This window comes from Myodes glareolus, chromosome 15, assembly GCF_982192425.1.
Source record: "Myodes glareolus chromosome 15, mMyoGla1.1, whole genome shotgun sequence".
NCBI lineage: Eukaryota > Metazoa > Chordata > Mammalia > Rodentia > Cricetidae > Myodes > Myodes glareolus.
In genome coordinates this window covers 78,029,440-78,054,703 of record NC_142040.1, presented here as the reverse complement: position 1 = coordinate 78,054,703, position 25,264 = coordinate 78,029,440, and the positions used below count along the sequence as shown (strand labels likewise).

General features: G+C 46.2%; 1 protein-coding gene across 6 annotated transcripts; it reads right to left on the bottom strand.

The window, feature by feature from the left end:
• Positions 1-832: 832 nt before the first annotated feature.
• Positions 833-25,244, bottom strand: Brd9 (bromodomain containing 9). 6 transcript variants are annotated; one of them, XM_048458985.3, is made up of 17 exons: positions 25,089-25,230; positions 24,733-24,879; positions 24,304-24,518; positions 23,958-24,090; positions 22,443-22,503; positions 21,825-21,969; positions 21,078-21,188; positions 20,403-20,578; positions 18,441-18,573; positions 15,611-15,686; positions 14,196-14,291; positions 12,352-12,484; positions 9,772-9,883; positions 7,423-7,461; positions 6,484-6,586; positions 4,846-5,013; positions 833-1,469 (listed from the first exon to the last, which is right to left on the bottom strand). In XM_048458985.3, exons 1-17 carry the CDS (start codon positions 25,138-25,140, stop codon positions 1,369-1,371), a joined length of 2,001 nt encoding a protein of 666 aa, XP_048314942.2. In that variant the 5' UTR covers positions 25,141-25,230; the 3' UTR covers positions 833-1,368. The 6 variants fall into 6 exon arrangements, with proteins under 6 accessions (XP_048314942.2, XP_048314952.2, XP_048314962.2 ...); XM_048458995.3 differs by having other exon boundaries at positions 20,403-20,518; XM_048459005.3 differs by having other exon boundaries at positions 20,403-20,515.
• Positions 25,245-25,264: the final 20 nt, after the last annotated feature.

The following is a 25,264-nucleotide window of genomic DNA, read 5'->3' as shown; positions in this document are numbered from 1 at the left end:
TGGAATACCCAGAACTGGCAAATCCAGAGAATGAGCTGGTGACCTCAGTGAGCATGGAGTTCATTTGTAGGGTGATAGAAATGTTCTGAAGCTTAATGTCAGTAGTGGCTGTGTAACAATATAAATATACCAAATGAGTTATATGACTTAAATGGTAAGTGGTTTAGATTTATGCTGTTAACTTCACCAAATTAAAGATAAAAAGCCTTTCAACAGTGAAGACACTGAATTGTTTTTCTTCCTTTTCTCTGAAAAGGTGGTTGAATGCCTAACCTGTACCTCAGGCTGAGGCCCAGGAAACAGCATCTCCCAAGGCTCCTGTATAGTAATACTGCTATGGTGAGGACCATAGGACATGGACCTCCAGAGTGCAGTACAGATGCCCTTTGCTAGCCCAGGCTCCCATTCTAGCTCACTATGTGGAGGCCACCTTGACTGAACAGAGAGGTGGCAGTCTCAAGACAAGACACATTGGTCCTAGGAAGCAGGCAGACTTTAACAAGTACTGCTCCTGGCGCAGACAAGACTCAGCTATCACTTAACTAATGCTTTATCCAGACGTGAGATGATCTGTCCTTTGCTCATGACTGGCAAATCTCAAGGACTACCATAGACTGCTGCTTCCAGCTTGCTTGCTCATGCCAGGAATGCCACCTGCTATATCCTTCCAGTCACAGCCCATCTCCCCTGGAAACTTAACTTCCATCTGCAACTGGCCTGTGTAGGTGGGTCTTCTTTGCTCTTCTATTCCCGAAAAGGAGAGGGATGTCTAGTTGGTCAACAGGATACAAAAGGTGTCCCCACCATCACAACAGACAAGATGGCCACAGAGTCACCACCTTTGGCATCTCTTTATTAGGACCCATATTTGTGTATTTTGCAAATACAAACAGGTACTCAGCAAATACATGTAGTTTTGAAACATTTTATGGCTCTGAATACTTCATTCTAAAATGTGAGGGTGGTTCATTATTTGTTAGGGAGACAACTCCATCCTTAAGTGGCCAAACAGAAAATAGGCGCTACTTGAAGGCCTGTTCTGCATGCTCCCCTTTGAGACCTGCAGGTCAGCTGTTCAGGACTCGTGTAGAATGATTTATCATAAACACACTTGGTCTCTGGGGCTCAGAAGAGACCAACCCTCTCGTGTTCTACTGTCACTTCCCAGAACTTATAGGACATCACTTGGTGCTGTTGGGCCTCTTCTGTGGACATGGCAGTACAGACACACCACCATCTTCCTCAGGCTGCTACATGCCAGAGAGGATGAGACAAAAGTTTCTGTCTTGTGACAAAAAAACGTGAATCAAATAAAACTTGAAAAAAAAAAAAAAGAAAGAAAGATAAAACAGCTGGAAAGCCCACAAGTTAGTTCTTGGCAGAAGCTGCAGGTTCTGGAGACTGAAGGAATTCATAAGGGTCATGGGTAACATCCGGCTGCTCCCCAACACTAAGGCGAGAAGGACTTCCTGTAGGTTTAAAAGAACATAGCATTGAAGAACACAAAACAGATCTGCAAAGCTTATGATATCTGTGATTGATATCTAGAGATAAATGTCTTCCCTGATACCACACACAGGTGCAATCATAATCTGAATTAGGGCTGTCTGCAACCTCCTAAGGCTCTGCTTTGCTTGACATCCTGATCACAAAGTGATCAGAATAAAAACAAATCTTAAGTCTTTCTTCTGGCAGCTGCAGTCAGGCTTTTTTTGAAAAGATCAGGATTCATTCTGTACACAGAATCCTTCCGGATGCATGAGAGGTCCAAAGAGAGCAGATGGCAGTAGAGGCCAGGGAAGGCAGCTCCTAAAGCCCTAGCTCAATCACTCTGTTACCCAGACTTAGTTATCTTTAGCTGAGGTTCCTACAAATACCAGGGACTAGAAAACCACAGAGAAAAGACATCACAAAAGAAACTGGCATGCAAGAGGCCGTGTGTTTGAGTGTTTGATGCCATGTTCACCGGAAAGTTAAGAGGTTGATTGAGCAGAGATCTCAGGATTGATAAGGAGCTATAATGGCTTTGCTGAGTCCTATGCTGGGATGGGACCAGTGTGGGAAGGAGGCTCTGGGGGGCGTGAACGACTTATATCAGCATGTAAAGTTTAAAGTGCAAAAGCAATCAAGAGGTGATGGGAAAAAGGAAAAGCGAACAAAGGAGTCTATCTAAGTCACCCAAAGGCAAACAGGATAAGATTTGTGTCAAGCCAGAATTCACAAGGACAAACACCAACAGAAAGTCAGACGCTGTTAGTAAGCAGCTGGAAGGCTTTAAAGCCTAAGCAACAGTTCATAAAAGACATAAGTGATAAAACTTCAAATGAAAAAAATTAAGCTGTTCTGGAGATGGGTAACTATCCCCCCCAGAGTTTACTGTATGTATTTCTCTTCTGCAACGAAGTACACCTGGGATGGACGGTTTTCTTGTTTATTTAACTCAGCTCCGTTCCTTTCAACAGTGAAGTGTGGCCAATGGGAAGACAAGAGCTGTATTGCTACCTCAGAACCTGTCATAATTAGGTATCTAGTTCCAGGAGCAGGCATGGCAGGCCAAGTGCAGCCCTGATTTCCCATGGTCTAATGCCAGATGCCAGAATGAACAACACAAGCTGGCCCAATAAGACTCCCTGGGGCAATGACATGCAGTGGCCCTATGGTGGCAGCACTGCCCCAGGATAACAGGGCTAAAGGCTCACGGAAACCGCATCTAGATGGGATAGTGTCTCGTCCGTGCTCCCCACACACTGTCCTGGGGGAACACAAATGATGAGGCTGTGTTGTGCTGTACTGGACCTTGATGACGATTCCTTTTTAGTTGCTTTTTAGCCGTCCAATACCAACTGGGACTTGTTTGGAGTGGACTGTGAGAGGCCTTCAGAGATCTTGCTCCCACTCTGTAAAAAGGTTTTGTTATGCAATGGTTGAGTGCCTTACAGACTTGGAAAAGCACCTAAAAAAGGTGAAGGCAGCAGTTACAGCGTCTGAATGAAGCTCTGCGCTGGTGAGTTTCTGTCAACCTGACACGAATTTGAGTCCCTTGTGAAGAAGGAACTTCGAATGGCTTGTGGGCGAGTCTGTGGGGCATTTTCTTGATTGCTAATTAATGTAGGAAGGTCGAGCCTACCAGGTGCTATCAACCCTGGGCAGGTGGGCCTGGCTGCCTGCATTAGAAAGGTGGCTGAGCAAGTCAGAAAAATTCCTCCATGGTCTCTGCTTCAATTCCTGCCTTGAGCTCCTGTCCTGGCTTCTCTTGATGTTGTGAAATTTAAGATGACCTAAGTTCAACACCAAGCTGTGGTTAGTATTTTATCACAGCAATAGAAAAGCTAACTAGCACAAAAACCGTAAGGTTGTTAGTTGAAAAACCCAGAGTGGGTTAACTTCCCGAGTTGTTAGAGAGGAGGCCCCTGAGGCTCCTCAAAACATAAAGGCTTTCGCCACTGTACTGTTGTTAGCTGCATGCCAGAATGAGACAGTAACTCTACTATTGATGACACACATACTATTGTTACAGGACATGGAAAAATCAGGCTGAGAATGAGATTCAGGCTGTCTTCCTGCCGGTTGGTTTTCATATGCTAGATGGTGTTAGGTGAGCTACTACTCGGGAGAGAACTGTCATCAGCAGTCTTGCTTGGGTATGGACTCTGTCGGCCACAGTACCAACATGCTGTGTGTGGTGATTTGAATGAGAATCCATAGGCTCATATGTTTGAATGTTTCGTCCTCATTCAGTGGGACTGTTTGCAAAGGATTAGAGGTGTGGCCCTGTTGGAGGAGGTCTGTCACTGAGAGTTGAGGTTGCTGCCTGTGAATGAAGATCTAAGTTCTTAGCTGCTGACTGATCCAGTGCCAAGACTACCTGTCCACCACCTCTACCACACTCCCTGCCATGACGATCACAGACTAATCCTCTGAAACTGTAGCAAATCCCCCACACACACCTTTTTGAGACAGGGTTTTCTGTGTAGCTCTGATTATCCTGGAACTCACCACACAAACCATGTTGGCCTTGAACTCATGGAGATCCACTTGCCTCTCTGCCTCCTGAGAGCTGGGATTAAAGGTGTGTGCTAGCATGCCTGGCATGTTCTGGTTGAATTAATGCAGGAAGAGACTCACATATAGTACTGTAATCCAGGGCAAAAGCCAGCGACTAGGGAGGTCACAGGGCTCAGCAGGGAAGCAACTACTACTGCTTTGTTAAATGGAGGTGATATGTCTGTCAATCTGCCTTCGAAACATTTGTGTTTATGCCCATAGAGCACTATTGCTGTCAGCCTCAGCTCTTAAGAATAAAAGACTCCTGATGTGGTACTGTGGTCCAATGCTCAAAAACAGATGGAGGAAAATAATCATCTCACTCACTCCAAAGCTTAAGGAACATCATGAAAGGAACGACTTACCTATGCTCCTAAAAGCACATAAACTCACTGGTTCACTAAGCTACAGTTCTTTGTCCTGTTGTCAGTGTCACACTGGGAAACTCATAGGACAGGCTCAAGGAACTACAGAGATCTGAGATCCTACATGGGGCTGGGATACTCAGAGTGTTAGTACAGAACCCCCTCACCAGGGTTGGTTACACACTCTCCCAACAGAAAATGAACACTCCAATGGTTGATACAGTCAAGGAAAAAATATGGAATGGAAGGACAAGTGGCAACAAACCTATAATAAAAACAAATATCCTCCCCCCTGCCCACAAGATGCACAAGGGTGTAGAGATCTCCCAGAAAAACAACAACAACAAACCCTGGTGAAGGCCACCATCCTGGCCCTGTGGGCCCGAGCCCTCACCTCAGTGCAGGCTCCCTCCACTTGCCTGTGTGAGACCCTTACCTGGAGGGTGCTGCTCCCTCTCAGAGGCAGTGGACAGAGAGCTGAGATTGGAGGATGGCCGGGAGCCTCCTCGCTCTGCTTGTGCTTCGTGCAAGTCCTGCAGGAGCCTGGTTGTCTCGTCCAAGTTCAAGTGGCTCTCATCGTGGTCCAGCTCCTTCTTCACTTTCCCTATGTGACAAACATGACGCAATGCTGGCTAGTATCCAGCCGTTTGATTTCAGGGAGGCAGGGAGTTCCCATCACTAACTGACACTGTTTATGCAGAGAATGTGGTACAACCACCCCTGTAGGGTCTGGAACCAATACAGGCCAAGCCAGGAGGGGTACATATAGTGACACTAAATAGCCCCAACCAATCAAAACCCAGGTGCTGGGGACCTATCAAGCATGTTGACACAGCTCACTGAAGGACTGACGCGTGCTCCCTGTAACTCCATGACACAGCTCCTTGGGAGTTTGCTTGTATCTGGGTCCCTCTAGACTTTGCCATTGTGCCTTCTCCCTCCAATGACTGTTCTGTTGTTTGTCTTAAACAATCCTAGCCCTGAGTTCCAGCAGGCATGGCATATGGCATGAGTTATCTTGAGGACAAGGACAGAGTTGACAAAAGACAATGACAGATCTAAACTCAATCCCTAAAAATTGTGGCAATGTGAAGCCGAATAGACTTCACTATTACCTTTATAATATTCACACACACACACACAAATCTACTTTCTCAGTCTGAAGCTGCTGACTCCAGGGCCATCTTCACTTTAAGATGTGCATCCTCTCAATGTCAGGTATATGCAAGGAGAAGCACGGAGGGCCTAGCTGTCCTCAACCTTAGGTGAAGGAACACCCTGCACACCTCATGGAAGACAGCATTTCTAACAGTAGAGGGCTTATCCTTCAGGGAATGAGCACACTGACACACGGCTGACACACCATGTATGTGATCAGCACCCAAGCATCTCAGCTACCAAACAGGTACAGTTTCAAGTGGTAAAGCACAGGGGTGTGCCGCCAGGGCTAACTGCAGCTTCTGTTCAGAGTGGCAAGCATCAGACCTGCCTGGGGTCAGTGACAGATGTCATTTCTGTTCAACCAACCACAGTTGTCTGACCAAGAGAATCCGAAGAAAACACACTTTTTATTTTCTAGTCTCTTAAAAAACAGTGTTTTGGGTTTGTTTTGTTTTGGTTTGGTTTGTTTTTTTTTTTTTTTTTGGTGGTGGTGGCTTGTTTAATTTGGGGTTTTGTTTGTTTTTGGTATTTCTGGTAAGGGGAACTGAACCCAGGGCATTGTTCATGTTAAGCAAGCACTCTACCACTGGGCTACACAGTTTTTCTGACACTAGCGTCAGTTGGGCTTTTAACTCATAGGGAGCCAGCAGATATCACATGGGTGTCCTGATCCTCTAGTTCTGACTGTCCCCCCCGAGACAGCATTTGATCCCATATGTTGCGGGTATAGTTAGGCCCTAACCACAGCCCCAGGGTGTTTCCTGTTCTGACTAGTGGTAAGTTAACCCCACAGGTTCTCCTTGGCTGTGTTATCTGCCAGGGCTGTTTGTGAACACAGAGAAACCAAATAATGTTTTCTTACTACATCACACATCACAGGTGGGCACATAAAACAGTGCCCAAGATGCCTCACCCAGCGAGCTGAGCATGGACACATCCAGAGAGACATCAGGGTATGGTTTCATTGACATGAAATCCAGAACAGGGCCACCACTATCTCCTAGTGGGTCCCCAACCTGCAGAAGATGAGAAAAATATTGATTAAACAGCACAATTATCAGCTAATGCCAGCTGTATAAAAAAAAAACAGGATGTGCTAAATTTGAGCCCACATCACAGTAACATAAATGAGCACTATTCTAAAGGCTGCAGTCTAAGGAACATGGAATCCAAGATTATTAACAGAAACGCAAATCCATGTCCAGGGACCTAGTCAGATCTACATACCTCTGGCAACTTTCCCCTCTACTAAGAATAAACAACCCTTTGCTAACTTCTTAGGGAATTCATTAACACTATGGGTACATGGGAGGTAGGCCACAGAGAGACCAAGTAGACACACGGAGCTCAAGGGCCCACCACTACCTTTTTCAGGAGTAATGTGGCAGATTCCAAAACCAAAGGTTCCTTCTAACAAGGGTGAGACTGCAGTTTCCCAGGACTCTGAGAGCTCCTGCTGCCCAGCTTCTGTTCGTATCCTCATACTACGGTCTCATAGTATTCCCTGGGAACTTAATCTCCTCAGGTACACTGGTGTCTGCTGGCCAGTGGGTAAACTTTGCAGCACAAGCCCACACTGCTGCCTACCATATCAAGAAAGGGAAAAGGGTCCCCACCCTCTCTGAGGACAGTGCCTAGCTGATGGCTTTGAACTTGTCTCTGAACTTAGATTACAGCCCTCTGTTCGGGTCACTAACTAAGCAGATGACAGCAAAGCAGTGCCACTCCAGTCCCTCTTCAACAACTAGCAGCCCCTGAACAGAAGGACAAGAGGCTGGCCACTCACCGCAGTGACTAGTAACCACACAAACCCCGAAAGCTAAGCTTCTGCTCACACGCCTGGGAAACCCACCTTCACGTCATCTGCAGGTCTCATGGGGATGCTCCTCCTCTGCCAAGTAACAAGACAGGAAACAAGTTTTTCCATCAGTTTTCAATTACAAGGGGATCACTTACATTACAGCAACAGTGGCTTGTTCACTGCCTGGGGTTCTGCTCATTTTACCCTCACTACATCGACACCTGAAGCAAGGGTTTCACAGGACTCTTCACAGGAGGTAGTGAAGTTAGACCACAGCTGGCCAACTCATTCCATATCAGCCAAGGGCTCAAATACCATGCTGGGGCTGGGGTGAAAGGAAATATAGGTAAGAGGATCCCCAATTTTATATCGAAACCGATTATTAAAACAATCAAAAATGGGCAGCTTGAGAAAAACAGGCCTAGATAATTAGTCTAGAACATGACCAAGTGCCTGAGACTGGATGTGGAGTGATGGAGGCAGCAGAGACATCGACTGCACTGCTGGAATGGGATGAGCTACATGTCCTGTGCTCTGGGAAGAGCACACCTTCAAAACCACCCTATTTTTATGCACATTCCTCAAAAAAGACCATTTGGTATGTACTTCCACAGATTTGGTCAGGTAATATTTTCACTAACTTTTAATTAGAAATATGGCCTTTATTTTACCATCTGTTCCTTGCAGAAGATTCCTCTAGCATGAATACCTTGAGTACTGAGCACCAATTTTACTGTTGCCGTATATGTGAAATTATCTAACTCTTAGATAACGAATCCGGAGTTCACCAACAGCACAACCTCATTTCAGGGACATGGAGGAATTTCTTGCCAAACCAGACAATCTGTAGCTAGAAATGGCCTGTGCTGGATCAGCAAAATGTATCATCAGGTAAAAGCACTTGCTGCTCAAGCTGAGAACTTGGTCCCTAGAATCCACAGTGGAAGAAGATGACTCTAAAAAAAAATGTCCTCTTTTCTTCATATGTGCATCAGACACAAATAAGAAAAAGTTTTTACATAAATGGCCTGTGCTGAGGCAAACTTCTTGCCTGGAAAGAGAGACACATGAAGAATGGCAAACAGAACAAGAGCCAAGTACACATTGGTAGGGCTGAATTCTGGATGGGGCACAAGACTTCTATGCTCATCTCTTCAGACAAACAGGAGGCTACTAGGCCAGACCAAGAGCTAGGGGGCCACAGGCTGAAATGATCTCAGAGCTAATGTGGACAGACACTTTTTAGAACTCCACCCAGCCAGAGCAGAAACCTTCTGGAAACTTTAGCCACAAGAAGAGACCCAGAAACACCACTCTTCTGCACTATGGTCACACAGCCCTGGAATGATGCCTGCCCTAGACCAAAGACCACAAGTAACTTAATTTCCTGTCCAAAATGAAGATCAATGCTTTTCAAATGAAGAAAACAAAATCTTTGGAACTTGAGAAATAGTTCAGTTGGTAAAGACCTTGCCTTACAAGCATTAGTACCTGAGCTGGATCCCTAGAACTGACATAAAATGCTGAACATGGTGTATACTTGTAGTCCCAGCACAGCTGAATCCCTGTGGTTCACTGGTCAGCTGGTTTAGTCCATTCAGCTAGTTCCAGGTCAGTGAAACCCTATCTAAAAACACCAAACCAAACAGACCCCAAATCAAGAACCTGAGGAACAACATCTGAGGTTGACCTCTGGAGTCCATATGCACTACACACACACACACACACACACACACACACACACTCTAAAATCCAATCATCCTTGGACTCGGGTGTGCCTCAGGGGTAGAACACTTGTCTGGAATGTAAATAGCCCTGTATTTGATCCCTAGTAATAGAAAAAAATCCTACCAGTACTGTTCAGCAGTAACTACACTGACAATTATGTCTAACTGAACATAAACACACTGGCTTGTGAACATGCACACTGTGGATTTGAGCTGGCCTCAGGTTATGGAGTGTCAGGCCTAGTCTTACAAACAGACACATCACAAACAGAAAGTAAAGACACAGAGAGTCTTTACTTTTTCAGAAACAGTGTTAGTTTCTGTTACAGTAGAAGGAAAAGTCCACCTAGACCCACGCCAAGAGAAAACAAGTTTCAGAGGTAAAGGCGAAGATGTTTAGATATACAAAAGCTGAGAAGAGCTCAGTCTTCAGATCTGTGCTGTAAGAAAACAGCGTATTTTACAGGAAGAATGATGAAAGAAATGACAAGCAACCGCCAAACCTTGTTAAAGACAGCTTTAAAGTATAATTTAAAGCCTAATGAGCCAAAAGCAGCCAGCAATGATCTCAAGAGCCTGGCTCCCTGAAATCTAGTGGGCTGGACGGGCTCTCTGCACCCAGAGTGGGACCAAGAGTCTGTGCCCACAAAGGCACGTTAACTTCAAACCCCACCTGCTTCAGCTGGAAGATCATCCTTGAGTGATCTCCACCTGTGATTTGGTCCAGGAGGTCATCTACCATTTTCTTGCTGTAGCTCCCAGCATCCTTCACGAATTCCTGTAGGCTAGAACAGAACCCTGTAAGGGAATGTGCTGAAAAAGTATCATGTTCCAATTTCAAGATCCACCCCCAACAGTGCCAATGATTTTGATTCCAGATGTCCACTGCCATCACTCCTCAGTCCTCTGTGAGCTTCCCAGGTACTGGACTGACCATTCTCAAACAATTTTCAAAGTGGCTCATGGCAAAAAAAAAGATTAAAAGAGCTCCAGGAAAATTAAAGACAAAAAACAAAAGGCATGCAGGTACACAATTCACAAAAACTCCTAAGACATACTAGTTAATCTAAAGAAGGCTGTCTATATCCATCAGTTTTGACATTGGAAAGTACAGGCATCATGGAATGTAGAAGTGGTAGTGGGCAGATATGGAGGGGTGGGGCTAAGACTCAGGACACATCTTCTGGTACACTTTAATTTCTGAACCATACGACTATATTGGCTTAAAAAGAAATAAAATTTAAGATGTACTCAGAGAACAAAAATCCCCTAGAACAAAGAATCAAGGATGATTTTATAAGGCTCTCAGACCATGAAGACCTTCAGAGAGAAGCAAGGCTGCTGGCCTAGAGCTAAAGCTAGATAAACCCATTAGCTAATAGAACACAGCATATACAGGGGATCTGGGGTACAGATACAGATACAGACTACAGGGGACCTGGGGAACCCTGACTGTGGCACAGTTAATAAAAACCCAGAGACAGAAATAGGGGTTCAACCTGAAGGTCAGAAAAGCAAAACAGCCAGCCACTAGCTCTTATCTCTACCTCAGTCTGAGATGGCAATCCTGCCTCCAGGAATCCTCAGAACGAGACTGTGTTTGAGAGCTGTTTCCTCCCATCTTATATTCCTCTCTAGGGCTGGGATCAAAGGCGTGCACCACTACCGCCTGGTTTCTGTGGCAAACTAGTGTGGCTACTGGGTTTAAGAGTATGTATTACCACTGCCTGGTCTGTAAGGCTGACCAGGGCGGCTGGTTTACTCTGTGATCTTCAGGCAAGCATTGCTTATTAAAATACAAATGAAGCATCCCTACATTGACCATGTATACAGAGGGCAGATCCTGAGCATGGAGACCTGAGGTGCTCACAGGTCAACCCTGATGACCCCACAGCCCCTGCAACTGTGAGGTGCTGCCATCGTCTGGTATTTCTGTGTGACACATGGAACCCAATGTTTCTTTGTGACAGTTGGAACTCAAACACATCCCAGGAGCAGACACCCGGGCAAGACAGCAGGATGTTAATGGCCTGGGGACAACTTGCTCCAAGTGCCCTCAAGGAGAAGAGCTCGGTATAGGTGACATGAAAGACAGGGCCTGCTAGCCAGCACATGCTCTGACTATGGAACTTAAGACCCGCCTGCTGAGTTATCATATTTTTCTCTCCTGAAGGAAACCCCTTCTTTCACTTCCATTTTTACTGCCTCTTTGGTCACAAAAATCTGGGTCAGTTATTCATTTATTAGGGACTAAATAGAATTTTTCTGTTTTGTGTTCTCATAGATTCCATTTTTTTAGAGGCTAGCAAAGTTTAATTATCCATAAAAACTTAATTCTACAAAGATGGCCCACTTCTATTTTGTACAGAAAACAAAACAAAATGCAGACAATATGGAGATGCAGCCTTGCATCTGTGTTTTTAAAGAGATTTATTATTTCCTTTAGTTATATGTGTGCATGCATCTGTGTGGGGTGTGTGACCATGAGTGCAGATGCTTGCTGAAGAGGGCGTTGGACCTGCTGGAACAAGTGGTTATGAGAGACCTGATGTGAGTGCTGGGGACTGAACTCAGCTCCTCTGCAAGACTAAGAGCAGTATGCACTCAGTCACTCGGCCATCTCTCTAGCTTCACAATGGAGTTTTATGCCTCATTCTAGACTCTGTTATGGGTTGAATTTTGCCCATGTTGTTCCACCTCACCCCACCCGAGTTCATTAGCTGCAGTCCTAACCTCAGCATAGAATGTGACTGTATTTTAGATGGAGTCTTCTGAGGAGTGATTAAGGTAAAAAGGAGAAACTAGGGTAGTTGCTGATCCAGTTTGGCTAGTGTCATAAGAGATCAGGACAGAGTGAAGACTATGTGACAGCAGGAGAGAAGACAGTGTCTATACTGAACCAAAATTGCCAAATCTTGGGCCTCAGACCTCCAAGTTTCAGTACAGTGAGGCCTGCAGGCCTTGGTGCTGGAACTTGGTTACTGTGGCTCCAGCAGACTAATAGTCTCTAGGGAACACATCTCAAAAACAACTGCTTGTAAGTATACACAGTTTGCTAACACACACTTATGCCCCAGCCTGGATCAAACTGTGCTGAACTGCAAGACAGGCCGATGGTGAGGTGGCAAATAGGTACTGGAGTTTCTGCTGACATCACCTGGCTGTCAGTGCTCCTATTTCCCAGAGCGAGCTGACAGCGATGCCAAGCTGCTCACCAGGGAACAGTTCTCACATTCTGTGTAACCTGGCTTACCTCAGTGCACACTGCACACCAGTCTCGTCTCCATATGCCGAGTACAGAAGTTCCATCTCATCTGATTTCAGGTCCCCAAACACAGAGTTGTTCTGCATTGAAAGCGCAGTGCTTGCACTAGAGAGGAATGTAACTAAAGAGAAGGGAGCAGAGGAAAGTCAAAGTCATGCTCAATGTACTGCCAGCATGGCTACAGCCATTTTTCCTTCCAGGTAATCTCAACCTGAGCCCATGCCTGGTTTCTTCCTGCTTTCTTCCTGCTTGGGCACAAGTGTAGCAGCAGGCACTGCCCACGGACAACTGCAGATTCTACTTAGCACTCCATTTCACATCTGTGGCCCTGTGGCAAAGACTGACCCTTAGGTAGAGATGAGCTTGGACAAGCAGAAGTGGTTCTTGAAACCAGTCAGTTCATGAACCCCCTCTGACAGAAACGGAAGCTGAACCAACACAGAATACACCCTTTCCCAGGGTTATAATAGTAAACCAGGCTATGTCTACGTGGCTATGCTTTTCAGTCTCTATTGGCAGTCATTATAGGTAGAAGTCATGCCGTGTCCTGTACTCTGCTATAGCATTCCTTCTCTCTCTTGTTGGACAACAGCTGCACACCCTCTTCCCTGTAACAAAAATGCTGAGCTAAGAACTAAAGACAAGCAACATCTCAGAAGCAAAGTGTGAGCAATGACATGTGATGGGTTGGAATGGAGGCAGGTGTGGGTAGATCATGCATCACAAAGGTCCAAATGCAGGCTGGTCTCTAATATTCAGAGATGTAGAAAATGCCATCCCAGAAAGAAAAAGTCCTCTGCTGAGGCGGTACCAAGCTTCCCTGTGACAAGAGTGAACACCAAGAAAAGCAATGGTGTGCAGGACTGAGGGGATAAGGAAGTATGGTAAAGCTTGCGGTGCAGAGGTGACCTTGAGCTGGTTCTCAGAGCCACAGTAAAGGTGAGGGCCGCAGGAAGCAACAAAGAGAACAAAAGCAATGACACAGAAAAGGGCAATCCCACCCCTGCCTATAACACCACAAAAGAAATGATGTGTCTGGAATAATTACAGAGACAGGAAATACAATGAAACGCCAAGTCTAAGGGGAACATGCTGACGTGTGTTCCATGTTTTTTAAACACCTCTGTACTCGAGTAAAGGCAGAAGAAATGTCATCAAAACACATCTAGGCTCGGACCAGGAATGGCTACTGTGCCTTCAAGAGAAAGGAAGTGAGACCCACAAAGAACCACCAGCTTGAATGCTCTCCAGTCTTAAAGCACATACTTGTGCACATACAGATACCCACACACCAAAGCAAGTCTTCTGGCACACATACTACCACATATATACAACCACAAACATTCCGAAACACACTAGGAGATTGATCATAAATACAGCACCCACAAACACAAATATACCTGCCCCTCCCTCATGCTATGTTGTCACCCACAACCACCTTGTCTACCTAGGTCTCTTGGCTGCCAGGCAGCTCCATCATCCTCCAAATGGTTAAAATGCAAGCCTGATGTAAGAAACGAATCCCTCCATAAGGACCAGCAGGAGCCGGAGCCAAGGCTCCTGTGGAGGGAGAGAATGGACGGCAGCCTGTGTGAGGAAGCTTAGGAGCTCAGTCTGAACTTACCCTAGTGGAGAGCAGAATGCAAAGCAGGAATTCTCAACCTATGACTTTAGTCATCTACTTTAATGGATCTAAACTTCATTTGTTTTAAAATCTAAACCCAGTCACATAAAGAAAATCATGAAAGAGAAACTGGCAATTTCAGCATCCCACTGACAGCCAAGCCGGCCTTCAGCTCCCGAGAGCTCCCACCCACCAGCACTGTACTTACCTTTACTTCTTCTTTCATCTTTGAAACCCAGTGTTGTAAAACCTGGGAGCAACTTGCTAGACAGTGAACTCAGGTCCACAGGGTGTGTCTCCTCCTCTGCAGAAGACAGGAGAGGAGGAATGATCAAGTAAGCTTGCCTCAGCAGCGATGAGCCTGTTCTCTATAGCACCTTGGACAGGGAGCAGTGGGGGCACGAAGACTTTACAATGTCCATTTAAAAATGATTTTTAATATAATTTTAAAAACTAACACCATTTCAATTTGATTTTATAATTGCCCTAAAGTCAACACCATGAAAAAAATATGTCTGGAGCTAAACAGATAGTTCCAATGGCAAAGTGTTTGCCTTGTAAGCATGAAGTTCTGAGTTCAATTCTCCAAATCTGTACTTAAAAAAATTAAAAAAAAAAAAAAAGACACAGTGGTGCATGCTTATAACCCCAGTACTGGGGAAGCAGAAATGGGTACATGCTTGTCCTTGCCATGTCTATAGACCATCATGCCAGCAATGCTTTCATCTTTGCAAACTGCTCCCTCTACTCCTACATGCTATCCAGCCCTTACTGGCCATCCTCTACATGCTCACCTGTTTCACATCTGCTTACTGATTTCCACATGCAAATCCATTCCCCACTCCTGACAGGAACCTCAGTTTCCACACTGACTTTCTAGCCTAAGTATGGACTACCTTATCTACTTTCTCCTGAAGACCACAGAAATTTGTCTCCCACAGTTAAAATCAGAGTGTCTATCCTGTACACTAGAGAAAATGAAATGACCAGTTGATTGTGGGCTGGGAGGAAGAATGTCAAGAGGCCAAAGAGCTGAGGGAGACAGAGACTCAGGCAAAGCAGTAAAGTGTGAGCCAGCATCCACTGTGTCTCACCCTCTCCAAGTGTGTCTGTCGGCATGCTGCAATCCCAGGGACTCATTGGCACAGCTACTACCTACTCAAGATGTTCTAATGAGTGAAATACCCCTCCAGGCTGCTGTGCCTGGTGGCATTCTTGTTTTCACTAAGACATACCCTGACCCAATCATCCAGCCTTCCTTCCAGAATACTTTTGAGTTTCAAGTGCATTTGGTCTGCATTTGGCTCATGAGGAAGCAGTTCTGACAGAACTCAAGAAACAAAACCTTCCTACATCATCAATGAAATTCAGTCCTTAAGAATCTATCACCACCCTGAGTAACCCAATGGAGGTCCAATGACATACTGGCCTCTTTCATGACACACATAGGCTCCACTGTGCACACACATGCCACCAAGGATATGTGGAAGAGGGAAGGCAGACAACTCTCCTGCAATCTCATTAACAGTCGTGGTGACATATGAATGTGTTATACATATGCGGCATCTCAGAGCATGTACAGAGTTTAGAGGACAATGTGCAAGCCCTGGACAAAGCACCCACCATCAGCATCAGGCTCAGCTGCATTCACCACGCTGTAGAGCAGAGTTCCATCTCCAAGCTTCTTCAGGTAGCCCATCTGCAAGAAAGCAGCACCCAAGTGTCATCCCCCAGGGAAAACCTTGTGCTATCTACTAGAGACACATGACATGCTCGTCACTTCTCTACCAGTTTCTCCATGAGGAAGAACCAGAGACGCCCTCTCACATGTCCAGGGATTGAAGATTAGCCCGACTGTGACTGATGGTACCTGCTCATAGTTAAATAAACCTGATTATGACTGAGGACACCTATATATGGTCAAAACACTGCTTAGGCACACGACCCACCCCAAAGAGTTTCTGAAATAAGAGTCTTATCCCAGAAGCAGATATTAAAAGTCATCCATTAAGCCTGAACAAAGTAAGAGAAAGAATGCCAGCTAAGTAAAAAGCATCATGCCATGAGGTCCATACCTCTATCTCTAAGGTAGACAGAAACATTACTCCATTAAAAATCTTCCACAAAAGGCCTTGACTATGTCCTATCATCACCCACAGTCTCATACAGGGACAGGAGTCAGGGTGTGGAAAGTATACATGTGCAGATGAAATGTGCAGGGGACTGGCCAGATGCACGAAGAGTAAGTTCTTGTGATTGTAACTGTACCCGGGGGAATGTCAGAGAGCAACATAAGTAGGGCAGAAGCAGGAGAGGAGGCAGATACTGGATAGAGCACATCCAACAATATACCAGGGTACTAGGGCCAGGCTTCTCAGTGCAGTGCTACAAACTAAAAAGGGAGAGACATGAGTGGCCGTGGTATTGGAGGGAACAGGAAGTTTCAACAGACAGCAAAGATTTCAGTACATGAAAACACAGTTACCAACATAAGTTACTCTTAGCTGCATATATACATGGTGTGTATTCACACAGGTACATTTCCTGGCTCTACCTGACAGTGTTTTACCTACAACACGGATATCTGCCCAGGTTAGTTTTATGTCAACTTGACACAAGCTAGAGTTATCTGAAAGGAGGAAACCTCAATTAAGAAAACACCTCCATAAAATCCAGCTGTAACCAGGAAGTAGCGGCACACACTTTTAATCCCGGTACTCAGAAGGCGGAGATAGGCAGATCTCTGTGAGTTTGAGGTTAGCCCGCTCTATAGAGCTAGTTCCATGACAGTTAAGGCTACACAAAGAAACCCAGTCTTCAACACCCCACTCTCCCAGACCTCCCTTCCAAAAGATACAGCTATAAGGCATTTACTTAATTAGTATTCAATGTGGGAGGACCCATCCCATTGTGGGTGGTACCATCCCTGGGCTGGAATTTCTGGGTTCTATAAGAAAAAAGGCTGAGCAAGTCAAAGGGAGCAAGCCAGTAAACAGCACCCCTCTATAGCCTCTGCACCAGCTCCTGCTTCTAAGTTCCCGCCCTATTCTGAGTTTATGTTTTGACTGCCTTCAATAATGAACAGTAGTATGGAAGTATAAGCCAAATAAACCCTTTCTTCCCCAACTTGCTTTATGTCGTGGTGTTTCACTGCAATAACAGAAACTCTAAGACAATATCCACTTCTAAATAAGGTTTCCCACTGGAGGAACCACGGCTCCCCAGAGAAATGACGAATTCTAAGGGGTGAAACACAGCAGGAGTATAGGGCAATGCTACCCAAACTTCTTGCAAGCCACACAGCTAATGTTGAGTCTTTTGACAGACATGTTTACAAGAGCAAACAAACAAGCAAAACTAACTTTAAGGTGTTTATGGGGTTTTGTTTCATTTTTCTTTTTTTGCAATGCTAGGGAAGGAACATAAAGCCTTATGTGGGGTAGGCAAGAGCTCTACCATAAACCATACCTCTAACTAGCTTAAGCTATTTCCTATAATTGGAGGGTCTAAAATTCAACATTCAGTATTTAAAATGTAATACACTTGATATGGAGAAACTTGATATGAGCCGGGCGGTGGTGGTGCACACCTTTAATCCCAGCACTTGGGAGGCAGAGGCAGGTGGAGTTCTCTGAGTTCGAGGCCAGACTAGTCTACAAGAGCTAGTTCCAGGACAGGCTCCAAAGCCACAGAGAAACCCTGTTATGAAAAAGATGTAACATTCTGACTTCTGATTACTGTTAATACAGACCTTACATTGAGATAGTGAGATTCAGATTAGGTCAGGCCTGATGGAACAAAACAGGCTCATCTAACCATGTGCCCTTACTCTTGTTTTAGGGGCTTGTGTTACCGTCTACAGATGCTCTGCACCAGATCATCTTGTACAGGAAGGAAGAGTGGTAGCACCTTGCTCTACAGTGAAGCAGGTAACAGTGGGATGGATCCTTTTGCCACGGGTAGCACCCTGCTCTACAGAGAGGCAGGTAATAGTGGGATGGATCCCTTTCCCACAGGTAGCACCCTGCTCTACAGAGAGGCAGGTAATAGTGGGATGGATCCCTCTGCCACAGCTAGGACTGTAGATAGCTGTATTAAAACATGGCATAATCTACGAACGGCCCACAGAAATACAGAACCACAGATGGCATCACACTTATGGATACTTACTATGAAGGGGGCTTTACTTGTACAGAAGCTTGGCAAACAAGGCCTCCCCTAAGCAATAGGGTCAGTCACAGTGGCCCCAACCCAACTTGGATGTAGTGGGAAATGCCATATCCCATGTTCAGGGGGGCCCTGCCAGCGTAGCGATCTCAGACCCCTCTGAGGACATAAGACAAAGACAATCAAAGAGCTGATCTGGCTCTGGCCTGAACCCCTGGCGTCCAGGAGGTACTTGAGTGTTTGAGGCCAAGTGGCACGGCCCTCAGGGGAGGGCCATAGATACTACCTTGCCACCTGGGAGAAACCGGTTAATCCTGTCCCGAGCCTCGTCAGCTGCGTGCTCTACGAGGGCGAGCACGTGCTCCTCTGCAGTGCTGTCTGTCAGGCTGCAGGCATTCCCTTCAGGCTCAAACATGCAGCTGTAAGGCATGAAAACCAAATGTCATCATAAGCACTGCCCATTTCTTCCCAGCAGCAGCTTCTGTGAACCATTCCCTTGCAGAGGCCAGCAGGGAAGTACTGGGCCAAGTTTAGTCCCTCTACTTCTCATAGCATTTCCTATGTGTTCTAATCATGTTCTTATACCTGGAATAAAAAAAACGCAGACCAAATAGAACCCCCACGTCTCAGAGACACTTGTCTTCTTACAAACAGAAAAAAAAGTGACAGGAATTACATAGGTATTAAAGGAAATGTATGTCAGCTACAAGAAGCCCTGGGCTCTCCAAGAAGGAACAGTTGTGGAACTAGACTGTCCTCTGAAGACAACAGAAACAGGCAGACAGGCTCCTCTCTGCCCTGGCACAAATGACCAAGGAGATGTTGCCAAAAGAGGATGCCCTCATAACTGACACAGCTGCTCCCTAGAAATCCAGCCAAGGGGTAATGGTGCCCCTAATCAGAGTCCCATAGCACTGGCACTGACAGTCAAGCATGATCTGTAGCATTTGGTGAACTTCAGTATAGAAACTCAGACTTTGAAATCTAATAATTCAGAAAAAAAACTCCACAAGTATTCATTATATCTAAAAGTCATAGAACCCACAGATGACGGATCTTTGTGATAACATCATCTACACCACAGGGACTAACTACAAACTCTACAAATCTGAAGCAACCTGAGAGGCCAGGAACACATGAGGGCAGCAGGTGTCCCTAGAGAGGACAAAGGACAGTGCACCAGAAGGAGCCATCTGCTGAGAGGGAACCCGCCTTAGGGAAACGTGCCCTTCTCCCAACTTCACGTGATCCTAGGTCACAGGTTGGTCACTAACCCAAACAGAGATAATACTCTACAGATAAAAGTGAGACCCCCCACCTATCATCTGTGTGGTAGTCATCATTCCATTCTTAACTACTCAGTTAGTCCCTTAACATAGCTCAAACTACAGTCAGGGCAGCCACATGCTGGATGGGAAGGAAAGAAACCATGCAGGACTCCAACTTTCTATGATTGCCTAAATGCTCCTTGGGGTCTACTACCAAAGAGGTAACATCAATTCAGCCTCAGAGCTCACTCTCCAAGAGACAAAGGGGCACCATGAAAACCTTCTAGTATAGGATATAGATAATGTCCTCTCAAGATCCCTTAATTAGCTCTGGCCTGATGGACAGGAGAAAAGCTTCAGGGAGCTCTGTCTGAAGTACCCTGACCTTCCTGATGCTCATCACCAAGCTGGCCATCTCCCTATAGCACCACAGAAGTCAGCCTACAGACACTGCACAGGTAAGAACACAGGTCATTGGCAGATGCTATGTATGAAGGGCATATACTAAAGGGATGAATATTAGCAAATAGAATGTATATCATATAGCAATGACAAACTGGCAAAATGCACTGTAGGGACAGCTACATGGGCCCATGGATCCCAGTGCGTGTGGCTGGCACACAGGAGGGTGGTCTCAGCGCCTGACATTCATCAGCAGCAAGAGTTGTTGTGATGGTGGCATGAGAGTATGTGGTGAGTGACTACCTTACCCCACAGAACTGCCCTGCAAGGTCCAGAGTCTGCAAACATACACAGGTGATAGGCTAGTATCAGCTATGAGGGCAGGTAGAACAGGGTGGCCATTTCCCTCTGGAGTTCCACAGCCAGGAAGGCATCCAGTTTAAGGTGCCTTGTGGAACCCAAGAATCCTTAGAGACCATGATCCTCCATCCAGGATGAGATGCTCCACAGGTCCCCATCGCCCTTGTTGGGCAAAGCACTGCTGTCCTGCTTGTAGGCAGCAGCCCCACAAGCCTTACCTGATAACTTCTCTACTCGGCTTTTTGGATTTCTTGGTGGTTTCTACTTGCACTGGGACAACCTCAGGAACAGGTTCCTCAACTGCTGGGTCTTCACTGCCCAAGAGAGCTGCCTGCTGAGAGAAATCCATGTCCTGCATAAACGACATGCTGCGCTTCAAAGCTAACAGCCGCTCCTAGAATCAGAAAGGACAGAGCAGCAGGACTTTACCTCTCCCTTAGCCACGGAGCCGTGACGATGGGATGGCATGGGATGGCCACGGCCTCACCTGGCCTAATCGCCACCTTCCCAGACGCTGCAGCGGGAATGGTTGCGAGGGCTCAGCATTCAAGGTATGGCCCAGAGATGGTGGTGAGATAATGGTGGAGCCCAGCAAGTGCCGCCTGCCTAAGTGAGGCTCATACAGCCTGGCTTACACTTGGAATGACCGTCGAGGGTCAGTGAGGCTGGGCTACAAAGTAAAACCACAGGCTGGCTGTGGTCCAGCAAGACTGACCTAGATCCAGAACTTTTCATCAGCCCCATATATGGCACCTCTAAGCTGTGTGAAGGTGCACAAGGGGGCAGCACCTGGGTGTGGCGGATGGATGAAGCGTGTCATTCATTGTGAGCCTGTTAGGCACAGAAAGTTAGGAGACTTCGGCTCAGTGCCATTGCTCTAGTGGGTTTCTTACTTTGCTCATCATCTTAAAGCCCGCGTGCAGGATCTTCTTGGCTAACTTGTAGTACACGGTGTCTGGTCTATTGTAGGTCATCGCATTATCACACATTAATTTGAAATCTGCCTAAGAAGAAAAAAATAAGGAATTTTCCATATAAGTAACAGCAAAGTTCTCCATTCTTGTCAAACGATGCCAAGTTGAAAAGAATGAAAGTCAACAAAAGACAAGCCTGGGAAGACAGATTTTTAATAACTCAAGAGAGCTTTTCATAACGATCCATGTGTTTTCATTTGCATGAAGAATTTCCCGGTGAAAATTTGGTCAAAGTCTCCAATATTCTTTTGTATATTAATATGTAAATTTTATGAGAAAGACTGTACAAATATTCTAAGCACCCTTCTTTCCTCCAGGCCTTGTTTCTATCTAGTAGAAACACGGACACAAATAGGAATAAGAAGCAACATGTCTGGTTCTTTAACTAGAAGTGAGAAATAGAGCGAGGGGTTCCGCATCACAACTACATGTAACTATAGTTCCAGGAGACTACATGCCCTCTTCTGACCTCCAAAGGTTCCGGGCATACATTTGCTGCACAGACACACTCATAAACATAAAATAAAACAATACATCTAGAAGAAGTTATATATAAATGACTTGAGGTACATATACAGTGTTCATTATGAGAGTGAGCATGAGCACACCCACACGGAAGAACACACACGTTTTGCAAACTTATTTCAGAAAGTAAAACTTATTTACCTTAAATTCTGTGACTGATTTATATTCATTGGCTACGATCTTGTCTTTCATTGTGCCAAAGTCCATGGGATGTTTTATTATCATTGAATACCCAGGAGCAATTGCATCCGTGACAGGAAAAGCAAAAAATCCATGAGGATCTTTTCTGAAAGCAAAGATATCTTCGAAATGAAAAAAACTCTAAGTCTAAATTTCTAAGTGACATAAAAATTTTTACAATCCAAAAATTTATATAGCTGACTAAATTTCAAGTTTGCGTCCTAAAAGATCAGTGGGAAAACACAGACACCTTTTTAGGGTTCCAACACGTATTACACACAACAAACGCTGTCCCAGTTATATCCATGACACCAACTTCAGACAGGACAGGCTGAAACACAGCACATAAGCTCCTGGCTCTGAAGGTGTGGCCTGCACCCAGTGTGCCCACACCCTGCTAGACTGGGACATATCTTGTGGTGGTAGTGGCTGGGGTTCAGGGTGCAAAGTGTTTCAAGATAGGGAGAAAGTGGGGGAGTATCCTGTAGAGGTAGGAGGTGAAAGGTGGGATTTAGAGCATCTAGAGAAAGAGGGTGTCTATCTCATGGGTCACAGATGACAGATGGGACATGGGGTTACCTCTGCAGCTGACGGAGGAAGTGCTCCAGAAGCCTCTGGATGGGTGTGCTCTCATTCTCAGCTGAGTTTATAAAGAGAAAGCAAGGAAATAAAATCAAACAGAAAGACCTCATTTCCTTCATTAGAAATCCCCATATTCATCTGCCTGTGACCTTCGCAGTATCTGAAGCCCAAGCAAGAATTGAGAACTTGGGCACAGCTCCCTCAACAGTCAGGTTGGCAAAGGGATACACAGCACATCTCAAGACCCACATGGCTATTTCCAGTTCCCATCACAATCCCCGAGCTATAGGAGAAGCAAATGTGTGGGTGGAGCTCATTCTGGACTCCCTGGTCAGTACTGCACTTGAGACTTCTCGTCATTTATCTGTACCTAGTTCTTACGGCACAACATAAAATATACACAGACCTCACGAGGGCTGTGGGTAACAGCCAAGTCTCTGAGCTCAGTCAACCTGACAGCGATGTTCCTGACTGCCCAGGGTATGTCCAAAGCAGCAGTATCTCTTCAGTCCCTCCACAGGACACAATGACTGCACTGTGTCACTCAGATTTGCTGTGGTCAGCAGCTGTACCACTTTGAAGACAGGCCCTGACTGTTGTTTCCTGGAAATTTACTACGAGAGTGAACTGCTCTGTCAGGGATGGAGTTACTAGCAAATAGCACTCTTTCCCACAAGGACTATAATAGCTATCTCAAGGCGCCCTGATAAATCAGGGGTTGTTAAGTCCATAGTCAAAGGACGAAATTCTGAAGAGAAAAATTATCACACAGACTGTGGGGTATGAACATTTCTTCTGCAGCCATCACAATCTGATTTTAATAGTAGCTTTCCTGATAACCCATGCTCTCACACCCAATTTCCTCAGTTTCTCTCCATGTAGGAGGAGACATTTTTGCCTGAAAACAGAGTTCCTGGAGTCCTATACAGGACATCTGGGAGCCAGGAAATCCAAAAGCCAAGACTGAGACACCATAGAATGTCATCCCTGGCATGGGATGCCCAGGTCAGAAGTTTCCCAAAGACCTCTAGGTTCCTACATGTCATCTTGAGGTCACTGTAAGTGACTCCAGACCTACCATGAGAGCCTGTGTTGGAAGAATCTCATGTTTCTACATGTGTTTCTTATGTGACTTGTGAAGGGCCACTAAACAGATGTTTGGAACAGTAAAGCAAATAAAACCAAACTTCTAAACTAAAAATTGGTAAACTTTAACCAGATTAAAAAAACATTGTAAACTGGGTAATGGCGGCACACGCCTTTAATCCCAGCACTCAGGAGGCAGAGGCAGGTAGACCTCTGAGTTTGAGGCCAGCCTGGTCTACAGAGCAAGTTGCAGGACAGTCAGGGCTCCATAAAGAAACTCTGTCTCAAAAAGACAAAAACAAACAATACTATAGGTTTTGTGGGACACATCCAGTTGGTCTCTATGCTCCTGTTATTAAATACCCCAACAAGTGGATAACCACGCTATGAACAGGATATAAAATATGTCCAGAGACAGGGTCTTGCCTGGCTGTGTTCGGCAGGCTCTCACTGGTCGATCTGGGGGTGGCTCCACCTCCACCTTCTTTCCAGGGTCGAAGGCATCAGCCTCCCCCTCTGAGTCGCAGTGCTCTTTCTCCCGCTTCCGTTTTTTCTCTTCCTGTGAGTAGCAAAGAACAAAGGCCAGAGGACAGCACGAGCTCTTTCAGATTGGTATTTTGGGCCCTGTACACCTCGGCCTTTTGCGGACTGAGGAGAAGACCCATTTCTACAGAGAATACACTCTGTAGGCATTGGCCAAAGATGGTCTGGAAGCCCAGGACTGCAGCACTAGTATCATTAGCGTCCCCACCACAGGCCATTGCACCTTTACCTTCCGCTTCCTTCTCTCCTCCTCATCGAGGTGCTTCTCCTTCTCTGACTTCTTCTTCTTTTTCTTCTTCTTTTCTTTGTGTCTCTCCCGCTCATGGTCTGACCTATCATCATAGTAGCTGGAGTCGTGGCCAGATCCTGAAAGTTCCGTCACTTCACTTCCTCCCACCTTGAGCACTAGCTTCAGAGGCTTCTCCAGTGGTGTGTCCGTGTAATCTGCACACAGATCATGAGTCAAACTTGCAAAATTCTGGGTGGGACTACTGCGCCCCTGTGGGTGTCACAGGGTAGGTGTCTGGTCTTGATAAATCTAGACAGCAGGAAGTTGTCAAAACCATGGGAAAAGATGGACTCTCAAACTGACAGGGCTGTGTTCGGCCCTTTCAAACCACATAATCACCACTGAGAGTAGTCAGGGCATCGATCCTACCAGGAAAAAGTGCATCACCACGACTTAGGACCCAAGACCCCAGTTCCTTCGTGGAAGCCCCTCTTTTGGCTGTGGGTCTTCCTGGTACCAGAGAGGAGGTCCACAGTGGCCACAGGACCCGAGAAGCCGACGGCCTCATCCTGTGATCTAGGAAACGCAGCTGAGGTCCTCCACCGGGCCAACCCCGCCCCCTCCCACGAAAGTCCGCGACCCGGCGTTAAGCCCCTCCCGCTCACAGGACCCCGCCCGCCTCAGGCCCCTCCTCTACAGCACCGCCCAGCGCAGACCACGCCCTTCCCTTGGAACCCCGTCCGCGCCGGTCCCCGCAGCCCAGACCCCGCCCACGGGCTCCACACCTTCGTACGACGAGCGCCACTCCGCCTTGTGCTTCTTGTGCTTCTTCCCCATGGCTGCGGTCGCAGCGGATCCGCGGAGAAGCGGCTGCCCGTAGCCCGACCTGCGCCAGTCGGAAGTGGCCCCTTCGCCCCCACTGAACACTTCCGGGTCAGAGGGCGGTGCTCAGCGCGCGGCA